Source organism: Cetorhinus maximus, chromosome 5 (genome assembly GCF_964194155.1).
Source record: "Cetorhinus maximus chromosome 5, sCetMax3.hap1.1, whole genome shotgun sequence".
NCBI classification, from domain to species: Eukaryota; Metazoa; Chordata; class Chondrichthyes; order Lamniformes; family Cetorhinidae; genus Cetorhinus; species Cetorhinus maximus.
In genome coordinates, this window is record NC_135883.1 from 34,076,716 (window position 1) to 34,090,837 (window position 14,122).

At 44.3% G+C, this 14,122-nt stretch overlaps 1 protein-coding gene across 8 annotated transcripts in view; it reads right to left on the reverse strand.

The window, feature by feature from the left end:
• The window catches only part of dcdc2c (doublecortin domain containing 2C), a 247,501-nt gene that overhangs the window by 215,797 nt on the left and 17,582 nt on the right, over positions 1-14,122 (reverse strand). For all 8 annotated transcript variants that reach the window (XR_013576581.1, XM_078541685.1, XM_078541684.1 and 5 more), the window contains exons 3-4: positions 6,579-6,868; positions 3,294-3,342 (exon numbers count right to left, since the gene is read on the reverse strand). Coding sequence is in view for 7 of the 8 variants with exons in the window: in XM_078541685.1 (XP_078397811.1) it covers positions 3,294-3,342; positions 6,579-6,868 (339 nt within the window). In the remaining variant the exon portion in view is untranslated. The remainder of the gene's footprint in view (positions 1-3,293; positions 3,343-6,578; positions 6,869-14,122) is intronic.

Genomic DNA, 14,122 nt, shown 5'->3' on the forward strand with positions numbered 1-14,122 from the left:
AATATGAGAATTTTAATTTTGAGCTGTTGGTGGAGTGGGGACCAACAATAGGCCAGCAAGCCCAGGGGTAAGTGGGACTTGTTCCGTGTTTGGATATGGGCAGGAGAGTTTTGAATGAGCTCAAATGGATGAAGGATGGAAGATGGGAGGTTGGCCAGGAGAGCATTGGAATAGTCAGGTCTGGAGGTTACAAAATATCAATGAGGGCTTCAGTAGCACCTGGGCTGAAGTTGGGTGGAGTTGTGGGCTAGTGGAAGCAAGTGGTCTTGGTGGTGGGCAGGATATTTTGTTGGAAGTTCAGCTCGTAGTAAAGTTTGCAAATAGTTGGGTTTGGACTAAGACTGGTGGGGAGGAGGATGAAACCAGTGGAGAGGGACTGAAAATGCAAATGACATCCAGGCAACTTTTACCCCAATGGCTTCAGTCTTCCCAATGTTTAATGAGAGGAAATTATGACTCATTCATGATTGAATGTTGGAAAAGCAGTCTAACAACACAAAGGGGGAAATCAAGAGAGATGGTGGAGCTGGGTGAAACCAGTTCACACCTATGTGGAACTAAATCTTTAGATGATATCACTGAGGAACAACATGTAGATGAGAAAAAGGATGGGGCCAAGGATAGATCCCTGGGGGGCTCCAGAGGAAGTGAAGTGGGAGTGGAGATAGAAGCCATTGCAGGAGATTCTCTGGCTAGCAGGTAAGAGTGAACAGAGGAGGAAGATGGGGTTGACTGTGTCAAAGGCTGGAGAGAGCTCAAGAAAGACAAGAAGGGAGAGTGCATAAGGCCACAGATGCAAAGGATGGCATTTGTGACATCAGTTAGAGCTGTGTGATCAATTTTGTTGCAAGGGCAGGAACCTAATGGTAGAGGACAAACAAGAAACTTTGGAAAATATGGACACTAATTTGGGAGGTGCAACGCAATCAAGAATTTTGGAGTGGAAAAGAAGATTAGAGATGGGACATTAATTGGCAAAGACAGAAGGTTAAGGGTGGATCTTTTGAGTTGAAGGTGATGATGGCAGTTTCAAAAGTAAGCTGGAATAGTACAAGAAGATGGAACTCTTTATAACATCAGCCAGCACGGCAGACAGGAAGGGAAGTTGGATTGTCAGCAGTTTAATGGGAATAAACTTGAGATACCAAAAGATGGATCTTGTGAGCTTTAGAGGCTGCCTGAACAGAGATTGGAGGAAAACTAGGGAAAGGTCTGGGTTTAGCATTAGGGCAGGTAGGAACCATGGGGAATGTTTGGCCAGATGGAGGCAAAGGGAAAGAAAGATGCAGCAGAATGAATGATCTCAATCCGATTGACAAAGAAATCCACCAGCACCTCACGCAAGTTGTTGGATGTGCGGGTGGTGGGGAAAGGAAGAGGGGGTTAAGGAGATGGTTGACAGTGAAGAATAGAAGCTGCGGGTTATCTTTGTATACCATGATGATGCTGGAATAATGAGAGGACAGCAAGGCCCAATGAATTGCAAAATCATTTGTACACCATGGACTGGGTTTTACAGCTTCCCGCTGTGCATGTTTTCAGCAGGAAGCGGGTAAAATATGACCGTTGCTTAGCCTACCACCTTCCCACCCACCCGGCCCGTTCCACATAATGGTAGCTGAATAAGGCACCCACAAGGCCGCACATCTTTAGGCCTATTGGGGCCCTTAACTGCCAAATTAAGTAGGAATTACGGGCCTCAATCCATCTCCATTGCCATACTACGCTAAGCAGTGGAAGGCGGGCAAGAATGGAAAGGCTGTTTTTTCACCAAAGGGTGGGAAGGAAGTAGGGGGAGGTACCTCTTTCAGGGGTGCTCTGTGTGCATCAGGGGCACCCCCACCTACTTTGTGCCTCCCCGCCTCAAAATCCCACTCCCCCAAACCCCTGCCTAGGGTGCCCAATCCCTCCCCGCCCAAGAAACCCCAGACCCACCTTGTCAGGCATCCATGACACTTCTCCAATGGCCTCCTTGCAGTCCCAGCCATGCCCACTACTCTCTTCTGGCACTGCTGGCCGGCAGCTCTCGAGAGCCAGACTTCCTTCCACTGCTGGGCAGAAATCCCACTCTCAGCTTATTAAGGACACCCACAGCATATTACCGCTGCTGGACAGCCTTATTTAAAGTTTCCGACTTTTCTCCCATTAAGCATTACACCCTCTTCCATAAAACTCAGCACCATATACATTTAAGCCTGTGCCTCTTGGACATGAAGGGCCAAACCATGGGGAACGACCAGAATGGGAAAGTGTAACACACATTTTCAGACCTCTATACATCAGCACCCAAATGAGTATTAGATTTGGACCGATGGCAGCATTCTGACCTCTGAGTCAGAAGTTTGACAGTCAGGTCCATTCCAGAGACTCGAGCACAAAAATAAAGGCCGACCTTCCAATGCAGTACTGAGGGATTGCTACACTGTCAGAGGTGCCACCTTTCAAATGAGACATTAAGGTGAGGCCAGATCTGTCCTCACATTTGGTTTATCAAGCGTCTCATGGCACTATATGGAAGCAGAACAAGGAAGTCCTCCCCATGACCTGGATGATATTTATCCCTCAAGCAACAGTCCTACAATAGATTACCTAGCCATTACCACATAGCTGCTTGCAGGAGTTTGCTGTTTGCAAATTGCCTGCTATTACAACAGTGACTACAGTTAAAAAAAATACTTAATTGACCGCAAAGCATGTTGGGATGTCCTGATGTTATGAAAGATGCCAAATAAGTGCAAATATTTCTTTTTTTTAAAACATTTTAATGTTAAGGAAGGGCCAACAGGAGAATCAACAAAAGCTCATAGACAAAGGGTTAAGATGAAAGTTCCAAGCCATTTTAGGGTAGATTTTCATCTTTAATGAAAGAAAACCAGGTGGATTCTACGATTGGCACATATTCCTTTATGCCCATTTTTCATCTATTCATGCTGCTGAGGCAATGCTTGCAGTTAGGCAATAAACATGCAGATCTACCCCTTTAAATCAGTTGTGCTTCGATCATGCGAGTGTCAAGTTGAAGCAGTGTGATTCTCACTCCTGGAGATGGCCTCACATAATATCGGTATTAATCTGATTCAACGAGTTCACACCCACACAGCACAAAGCAGTTTTCATCAATGTGAAGCCAAAGTCATTTGCATGAACACTGGCCTTTGCCCATACAATTAGCACCAAGGTGGCAGTTAGTTAATAGAAGGCTTGCAAATACTGGATTGGAAACAAAGTTAGTAAATAAGAACAACCAAAGTGGAATACTGTAACAAATAAACACTGCACGTGCAAAAACTCACCATTTCATTTGTCTTTTTTTGTGGCTTCTTAGTTGTAATTTGCAAATAACTGAGGAAAAATAAGTGGCATTTTATAAAATTAAACAGCATCGCAGATTTAATCAAATTTGAAACCAACAGTTCTGAACCTATTTTACAAGTATTGGTTATTTTTAAATATTATTGTGGAAAAAGACTTTATCCTTTCAATAACATTTACTTGGAATTTTTGTTTGTAGGATCTCTGTCCCTAAACATGCAAATTATAATTATTTATTTTTCCAAATTACTTCAGTTTATGTACCTTTTTATTCTGTAGTTTACATTCACATAACCAGAATGACTTCAGAACATATTTCCAAGGAACTCCATCCAACACAAGAACTTTAATGCATTCTATCTTGACAAACAGAACAAGATAGGGGATTTATGGGAAATATACTTTCTAAAACTCTTATCTATCACACTTCAAGCAAATAATCAGCCTAACAGCTCTTTTTCTTTGCAAAGAGGAAAAGAGTTTTTTTTAAGCAGGGGGCCAGCTTTAGTAAGAATTGTATTGATACAATAAAGTTATGAATGCTATTAGGAAAATAGGAGCAGGGGTAGGCCATTCGGCTTGTCGAGCCTGCTCCACCATTCAGATAGATCATGGCTGATCATCTACCTCTGTGCCATTTTCCCCCCACTATCCCCATATCCTCTGAAGTCATTAGTATCCAGGAATCTATTAATCATTGAGCATGTTCAAGACAGAAATTGAGCTTCCACAGCCCTCTAGGGTACAGAATTCCAAAGATTCGCCACCCTTGAATGAAGAAACTCCTCCTCATCTGTCTTAAATGGCCTGCCCCTTATTCAGAGTATGTCCTCTGGTTATAGACTCGCCAGCCAGGGGAAACATCCTATCTCCATCTACCCTTCCCTGTCCTATAAGAATTTAGTAAGTTTCAATGAGATTTATTGTTTTAAAGCTGGTGGAACAAAGCAATAGTTCAGTAGTATAGTAGAATGCAATTCCTCTGATCCAATAAGATATAAGGATGGAGCTTCCGCTACGCTGCACTCCTTTTTTTTTCCCAGCGCAATTCATCTGTCCGTCCATAATTAGCCATATTCCGCAAGTGACCATGGGAGAAACTGTTCCCATTGATAGAACCAAAGGGCACAGATATAAGGTAATTGACAAAAGAAGCAATGGTGACATGTGGAGAAACTTTCTCATGCACCCAGTGGTTAAGATTTGGAATGCACTGTCTGATAGTGTGGTGTAGGTAGGTCCAATCGAGGTATTCAAGAGGGAGTTGGATTATTATCTGAAAGTGAGAAATGCAGGGCTACTGTGAGAAGGCAGGGGAGTGACACTGGGTGAATTGCTCCTTCAGAGAGCCAGCACAGACATGATGGACCAAAAGACCCCCTTCTGTTCTGTAGCCATTCTGTGATTCATTCTATGATTCTAGGCATCTCTCTCTGCTTAGAGAGAGAGACAAGTGGTTATAGCTTGAGGGGCACCACTCTGCAAGAAACATGGCTGACCAGGAATATCTTCCACTCTTACCACCTGCCATGGGCATGTTAGAAAGAATAGCTGGTTGATTATTAACCTGTTTGGCTGCGTCATGAATGTTCCTTCCATGGCCAACAAGTCCCGGAGTAGGAATTGAATCTGGAGTTTCTGGCTAAGAGGAAAACATGCTACCTACTGAGTCACAAGGCCTACCATAATTCTCACAAAGCCAGCAGAAAAGATTGAGGAGTCTCAAGGGTAAATTACTTCCAGAGCAAATTGATCATTTCTGCAGTTTTAAACAACATTGCACTGGAAGCCAACTCCTCCCAGAAAGCTGGCCATGCCCCAGGTCAAATTAGTTGCCATTGAGAATTTTGGTTATTTGTGCCTGCTTGCATGCCTCCAAGGAGGCTCATAAAATTAAGCTGTTTTTATATTAAAAAAATATTTTGACTTACTGAAACCAATAAATGGTTTTCTATTGTTGAAATCAGATTACTTAAAGCTGGTAAACTGGACAAGGATTAAAAATACTTATATTTTGTGATAACCCTATTTTCAGTTGTATTAATAAAACTGCACCAGGTTACCTCTCAAGTATATCAAAGAATATTTTAATGCAAATTTTTGTTTTTCAAAATTACATTCGAAGACCCTGGCCAACTGCACGGTTTCATGAAAGGTTTTATGTTGAGTGATATGCATATGAGTCTGAGCAGGATCTTGAGCAAAAAAATCAATTCAGAAAACAAGCGTAATCTTGATTAAAAATCACCACTTACGCACAAAGCGGAAACTCTACCCCATCATGTGTATTTAGATATACAAGGTCAGGAGAGTGAGCTGGTTTTCCTTAGGCACCTCTGGCATAAGTATTGAACTTAGAAAATACAACTCTGTCTACTCAATCTGTTGCAACAACTCCTGTGCTTGAACAATGCTTTTACAAACTTACTTAGGTCTATAAATATGTTAAATACTTCTAAATCATTTTCATCTGTGGGGTAATTGGGATGAAAAGGGAAGAACTGATATAAAAGCACAAAAATTCTTTCTCTGTCTCTTTCTTGTCGTTTTAGGAGAAAGGCTTTTATAATTCAAGTTCTCAGCATTGGAGGTACGTTTTTAACTCCTCCTTGGGGTGTGAGCATCACTGGCATTTATTGTCCATCCTGAATTGCCCTTGTATCCCAACATTAAATACCGATGAGGCATCAGCTGGTTTTCAATAGCAGCTTCTCTGCAAATTGAAACAGTGGCAGTAAAATGTCTGAGGACGTTTCAGGAATGCAGTGCTATTCCTGAGGGGATAGCAGGATTATAATTGAAGCTTACATTGCTGCCTCTATAGTCTTGATAAAGTAAGAGTGGTATCAGTTGTTAATATTGAAATTGTAAAATTAGGGATATTTATGGTCAACAAATTGTCACCCTCAACATACCCAACAGAATTTATTAATATATCTGGTTATGAACTTAGTCATAAGTTCTTAATCAAGCATACATTGGTTCTTTCTCAACGAACTTATTGTATTACCTAACAGGTAGTTTACAGAATTTACAGTTTACAGAATTTGTCAGTACATTAGAAAATAACCACCGTCATTCTATCAAAAAGGCTAGAAATAGGTTAAAATAATGCACAGCAACTGTTCAACACCTTGTCACTGATGAGTTTGTCAAACACAATGATGTAATGGAATAAGGACTATCAAGCTTATAGAATACCAACTAAACTTGTCTAGATATCTTGCTACACCACAACAGTATCAATGTTACAGTATAGTACTCACTCCAAGGTTTTAAACTTTTCCACTCCTGCTGCTACATAGCTGGCTCCATTCTCCAGATCATCCAGGTCAAAGACTCTGTGTCCCTCCTTAGGGGTGTAGATGTTCCTGACAGCCCCAAAGGGTGCATTAATGCCCTTGGTGACTTGGTTAAGGAAAGTGTCAAAGGTGGAGACTTGTTTGTTGATGAGAAACCTTCTGCCAGTGAAGAACGGATCTCCATTTCGGTAAACTATCACACTCTTAGCTGTCGGTAGCTGAAGGGGAGCTCCTCTTGATGATGTGGCCATTCCCTTTAATAATAATAACAACAATCAGAACAATGACACTAGAAATGTCAGCAGTCACTTTTGTTCACAGTCACTGAGTTTAGTGTGGACCATCAAGATTTTGTCTTCTCCATAAGGTCTCACTGTCAAATTATGTGAAACATGGAGCCAATCAGCTTGTTTGTCTGCTACCTCAGTTTTAACCCCACTACAACAAAGGCAGAAATCACTAAACCAAAAAAAAAACTTTTCTGACTTGGGAGGAAAATTTGTAACCTTGAAATAAGACAACACAAAACACCCTCGCTTAAGAAACAGTTCCAGGCCACATTAGATCGGGTTAATGATTGTACATCAAATATCAGTTCAAAGCAATGCACTTGAATGGTTACTATGGTGTTAAAACAAAAAGCAGTAAAGACCAAGAAAAACCACCTTTCAGAAATGCTAATAAACACAATATCCACATACTCTGCATATTTTAGTCAGTTATTTACATACATGTACATTAGCAACATAGCTATCGCATCACAACATGCATTACTACTTGCATTTATAGTGTCTTTAACATAGTGAACACTGCAAGACAGCCTCAGGAAGTGACTGAGGGCACAGCTAAAGAGGTTAGTTTTGAGGAGACCACTGCGGGTTGGAAGAGAGATAGCATAACAGAGCTTCTAAGTAGGGAGTTCCAGATTGTAGGGTCAAGGTCCAATGGCTGGGGGCTGGGGTGAGGGCAGGCGAGCGGTATGTGCGGTGAAGGAATTTTTAGGAGATTAGAGTCAATAGAGTAGAGCGCACACACTGGCCCATAGGGCTGGAGAAGGTTATGGAGGTTAAGTAAGGCAAGATTTATAAACTAAAAAGTAGACAGCCGATGGATTTCAGTGGGTTAGATGTACAAAATGAGCATGGCTATGTGTGGGATAAGGTTCAAACAGCGACATTTTGGAAAAATTGGACTTTATACAGGACTGCAGCTAGTGAAAACAAAAACAGAATTACCTGGAAAAACTCAGCAGGTCTGGCAGCATCGGTGGAGAAGAAATCAGTTGATGTTTTGAGTCCTCACCACCCTTCGGCAGAACTGAAGTATAGTTAGGAGAGAGGTGAAATATAAGCTGGTCTAAGGTGGGGGGTGGGGGGAGAGAGAAGTTGAGGGTGGGGTGATTGTGGGGATAAGCAAGCAGTGATAGGAGAAGATAATCAAAAGATGTCACAGACAAAAGGATCAAAGAGGTGTTGAAGGTGGTGATATTATCTAAGAAAAGTGCTAATTAAGAATGGAAGGCAGGATACTCAAGGTACAGCTCTAGTGGGGGTGGGGTGGAAAGACTAACACAGTTTTAGTTTTAGATTTAAAAATAATGGAAATAGGTGGGAAAAGAAGAATCTATATAAATTATTGAAAAAAAATAAAATAAAAAAAGGGGGGAGGGGGGAGAAATGGGGTGGATCTTAAACTCTTTAGATCTTAAACTCCCCCTCCCCCCATCCCCACCCCGTTTCTCCCCCCTCCCCCTTTTTTTAAATTTTTTTTTCCAATAATTTATATAGATTCTTCTTTTCCCACCTATTTCCATTATTTTTAAATCTAAAACTAAAACTTTGTTAGTCTTTCCACCCCACCCCCACTAGAGCTGTACCTTGAGTATCCTGCCTTCCATTCTTAATTAGCACTTTTCTTAGATAATATCACCACCTTCAACACCTCTTTGATCCTTTTGTCTGTGACATCTTTTGATTATCTTCTCCTATCACTGCTTGCTTATCCCCACAATCACCCCACCCTCAACTTCTCTCTCCCCCCACCCCCCACCTTAGACCAGCTTATATTTCACCTCTCTCCTAACTATACTTCAGTTCTACCGAAGGGTCGTGAGGACTCGAAACGTCAACTGATTTCTTCTCCACCGATGCTGCCAGACCTGCTGAGTTTTTCCAGGTAATTCTGTTTTTGTTTTGGTTTTCCAGCATCCGCAGTAGCTTTTAGCTTTTTGTTTTTATTGCAGCTAGTGAAGCCTGGGGTGATGAGGATGTGGCTGCATGTGACAAAGTATATGTAGGTAAGTTTTGACTTTTTAAAAAATATTCACTCATAGGATGTGGGTGTCGCTGGAAAGACCAGCATTTATTGTCCATCCCTAATTGCCCTTGTTCAGAGGGAATTTTAAGAGCCAACCACAATTGCTGTGGGTCTGGGGTCACATGTAGGCCAGATCAGGTAAGGAGAGTAGATTTCCTTCCCTAAAGGGCATTAGTGAACCAGGTGGGTTTTTACAAAAATAATCAATAATGGTTTCATGGTCATCCTTAGACTTTTAATTCCAGATCTTTATTGAATTCAAATTCCACCATCTGCCATGGCCGAATTCAAAGCCGGGTCCCCAGAGTATTGCCCTGCGTCTGTAGTCTAGTCTAGCAACAATATTACTAAGCCATCGCCTCCCATTCCCTTAAAATGATACATTTAAAACCACATATTGCCTTATAAATAGATGGCCGTAATGAAACTTCTATAAGTTTACTTTACAGCTGTGAGATCAGTTAATAACCAGGCTGCAACATAAAATTATCATCAGCTGAAGTTTCAGTATATATGAACAAAGAACTCCTTCACTCCAGTGAAGTGACATTCTGAAATATGAGCTGCTGGAACAATATCATTGTTAATTAGCCGAAAGGATAATAGATAATTAGGAGCATGTAACAAGGCTGCAACACATCAAGAAACACGTCAGTGCCATAAGGATGGAATACACCAAAGGGTTTAGATGGTGACATAAATTTGAAAATTACAAGCTGGTAGCACCTTCAAACACATTACAGCGTATTTTTTATCTTGTTAAGCTGGTCATGCAAGGATACTAAGGAGTTCTGGTTGACAACATGCCAGGGCTCTATGTTGGACAGAGGTTGATGATGGGCAATGTACTCAGCAGTTTGATGAGACAGTCCGCCCGCTGAGATAACTTTTCTCAGCCAATTTGAACTGTGAGGATGTGATGCACCTAAATAATGATGGAAAGTGATTTCTGACCCGACCCCTATAACATAGGTATGCCTTCATGTTTTTCAAGTGTGCAACTTCTCTCTTTCGTTAAGTGACCTTGTGGATGACAATGAAGCTGAGGTGATATTCTCCTGGCTTTCTCTGCTGTCCACTATACTATGCTCCTCAACTAGAAGGCATTCTACAGTCTCAGTGTATCTATCCCAAATCATCATCATCTTTGCCAAAACAGACAAGGCATTGGTAGCTCCTCCTGAGAATTCAGCCATGGTTTCAGTTATGAATGAATCATCCACATGGATATACGGATGTGCCATTTCTGAAAACATGACCCTGGACTCAAGATCATAACTCGAGCATTTTTTTCATAAGACTGTTGAGCTACGTTACATTTACTTGAAAATAAAACATGAAATGAAGATAAAAGAGAAAAGGCAATGGCTCAGATTTTGGTGCTCATTGTTCATTACACTAGCCCAGTGACTTTCGATGGACTTTTTCACTGGAATTTGTATTTATTAGCCATACTAAACAGCATGATATCCTGTACAGGGGATCAGGGATCTGTGTGAATAGGGAAAAGCAACAGTGTATCTCATTAGCCAGAATCCTTACTGAGACACACAAGGTTGGGGGAGTGTAGCTTTTAACCACAAAAATCAGAGGCTTTAGGTCAGATGGAAAGTAAAAACATAAATAAATCTCAAACGTGAACTCAGCCCACCTCAAACCCACCCACTTCCAGTTTAAACAGAGGCAGGTCGGTGGTGGGGGAGTGCAGTGGGTGTGAGGGCAGGTGACCAATCTGCTCCCAGAGGTGGATTGCTCATGTAATTATTTTAATGAGGCTGCATGCCTCAGATTTTCTCTCTTCCAACTTTAATGCTGGGCATCCCAGGCTTCTGAAAACTTAACAGCTAAAGGAAGGCAAGGAGTGCTGCATGGATCAGATTAAGTGTTTTTCCAGCACTGTATGTGGGTTTGGAGGAGCAGGAGTGCTTCCCCCAAGCCTCCCTTCAAGAAAACCTATTAACCTTTCCAGCAACAGAACCTCGACCCTCTCCACTATCTGATGCCCTTTTGATATTTTCCGTGGCTCTCCTGCGATCTATGCCCTTCTTTCCAGCTTCTTTAACAATCTTCTCACCTTCCTCTCTGATCTCTCCAACCACCCCCCACCCCATCAATGGGCTGAACTGTCCGGTCGCGCTGGCAGCGGGCGTCATAGTGGGCGGGAAGGGAAACAATTCGGTGTGAGGGACAGAAATTGATTTCACGCCAGTGTGAAAGCGCAGTGGGATCACCCGATGGTGTCCACCATGGTGGAATGTCAATCCCGCTGGAGGCCAGCACAAACCCCATTTGCATCCCGCTAATTAGATGCAAAGTAAGGCCTGACCGGAATCGTTCCCCCATGCCAGCTTTACCATCACGCCAGCAGGAAAACATGCCGGCCCAGGACACAACCGTACGAGTGTGACGTGCAGAAGTCGGGACTTACCATTAGGACCTTGATCAGATCGCGGACATCAGAGGAGAAGAAGATGCTGGAGCCTTACAGCTACCGGACCCTGGAGGAACACATGCATCGCATGCTGGGTGGATCCTCATGTACATGACTCTGCCGCAAAGCAGCTCTTGGAAGATGGGAAATCTCCATTGATGCTTCGAGCCTGCTCTGGAACATCATGGTCTTGGCCATGGGCTGCTACGGGTGATGGGCGAAGGGGGTAGGAGAGGAAGGTCCAATTATGAGTGAGAGAGGAAGATGTAGCATGGGGTGGAGGGGTGGGCGAGGTTTGCATGGGGGGGTATGAAGGTGTGGTGGGGTGGGGAGTGATATTGGGAGAGGGGAGGAGGGAGTATGGGGGAGGAGGGTATAACAGAGGAGAATACTGTAAGTGGGGAGGTGGGTGTAAGGGGGGAGGAAGGTATAAGGGAGCGAGAGGGAAAGGTGTCAGGGGGAGGAAGGAGTAAGGGTGGAGGAGGGAGTAAATGTGGGGAGCAGGGGGAATGTCCAGGTGAACGTGCAAGGGAGGGGTCCATGGAATCAATGAGCCGTGACCTCACCACTTCTCCACTCAGGGTGTCATATTTAAAGCGCACCAGAGTGCAGCTACTTCTTGTCTACAGAGTAAAAGTAGGGAGGAGTCAGAGTTCAGGAGGGAGTAAGGTGGGAGGCACGTCCAGGTGAACGTACAAGGAAGGGGTCTGTGGAGTCAAGGAGCCGTGACCTCAGCAATTCTTCACTCCGGTAGGAACTGAGGGTGGGCATGGTATGACGGAATGGTGAGTGAGAGGGGGCAGAGGGAGCAGGTAGGGTGGGAGGGTGAGGGTGCATCAGTAACGGTAGAAGGGATGGCATGGGTGGTTGGTGGGGTCTTGGAGGCAGACACAGACCCTGGTGGTGGGAAGGAGGAGGTTGGGAGGACAATGTGGAGGGGGATGGGATTCTCAGGAAGATAAGGAACATACACATTCACCTGGACATCCTGGAAAGATGAGGGTTTGGGTTGGTAAGTGATGGTGCAGAAGTGGGAGATGAGGCTGCGGGGGTCCACAGTGATGGAGGAAAATGGTGACTGGGGGAGGGGAAAGGATGGGGGAGCTAACAAGATAGTTGACCACGACCATGGTTGTCAAAATTGAAAGTGAGCAGAGCCTCGTGTTGGATGGGCACAGGTGAATGGGCGATGTAGGTCAGCTCAGATGGACAAGTGAAAGAGAACCCCAGCAAGCAGCATTGAAAATGCTCGGGACAGCAAGACAGTGTGATGGTTGAAGGCTCCGTGTGCATGAGAGAATACTTGAACAAGGCTCCGAAAGGCCCTGACACACGCGCATACGCACACATGCACTCACACTTCTCCCTCCAGAATCACTCGTGGTCCAGCTGCATCCAGCTGAACTACTAGTGGGGAAGATGCAGTGGAATCACTCGCGAAGCCTATAAATAAAGCTGAAAGACAGCAGTACACATTATTCAGTGAAAATGAATATATTTTCAGATTATAAAGTGAGAAAATTTGTTCACCCATGCAACCAATTGTGATCAGAATTTCATCACATTTCTAGGCCTGCCACTTCTTCTAGGTGCTGCCCTGACATCCGCAGCAGGGGTGGAGACAGCCTGTGCAATGGGCGGCCCTGTTACCTCTGATGGCTTTGATGTGCATTCTCTGGAGAGCCGAGGCTTTGAGGGCCTCAGCTTGTATTGACTGTCCTCCTGTGGCAGAGGATGAGGTTGAAGGGGTCACAGGCAAAAGTGACTTGGAGGGAGTGGACAGCCTCTGGGATTCCTGAGTTGATGACCCAAGGGTGTTGAGCTACCACCCTTCCTCCCTTTGGATGCCCAAAGGCCCCAGCCTGACTCCTTGAGAGGAAGGAGTATTTGGAGGGATGTCAAGGTGCCCCATTTCCCTCTCGCATTGCCACTGCAGGAACCCACCCATGGATGCCGCAATGGAGTGTAGGTCTATGTGCATCTCTGCTTTCTGCTGAACCAGGGTCTCCATGGCGTCCGCCATCCTTCCCATGGAGACCTCGCATATGTGGGCACCACTTCATTAGAGAGCAGGCAGACGCACTCCTCAAACTCACGTGCCAGTCTGTTGAGGGCTTCCAACAGCTCTGCGTGATCACCCCCTGCCTTCTGCTGATTCTCCAAGATGAGTTGGAAGGTCGAATCCAGAGGCCAATCAGATGCCTCCCAGATGCCTCTTCCCCAGCAGTCCTCCAAGTGCTGGGGAGCTTGGCTGAACCTGCCTCCTCCTGCTGCGGACATGCATCCTTGCTGTGACCATCAGATCGTGAACCCGAGCCTGCTCTAGATCTTTGTCCCACCGAGGCGTGTGTCTCTGCGCTAGCAGAGGGTGTGGGTAACTGCTGTGATAGGTCTTCACAGACAATAAGGTGCGAAAATCCACCATTGCAGCCAGCATGTAAAATGTCATTTTTCACACCCGCTACTACACTTTGTGCAAGTTTGGGATGATTCCGCCCAATGCCTCCTCCAACACTAATCTCCTTGTCCCAGTTGTGGCCTCGTGCCAAAGACCTACCCACCTGACACCCAGCCAGCCTCTCAATCTAGTTCGCTGTGGCCAAGAAACAGAGACAAAAAATGATAATCAGACCCTTCCAATAATTTCAGTAGAGTCTGAAGGACACCATTCTGGGTTTCCCAACTATCAAACTGCCTCCCCATCTCCACTCCTTCCCCACCTTCCCATTGTTATCAAGACCACAGAACCTGAAGATGAAAG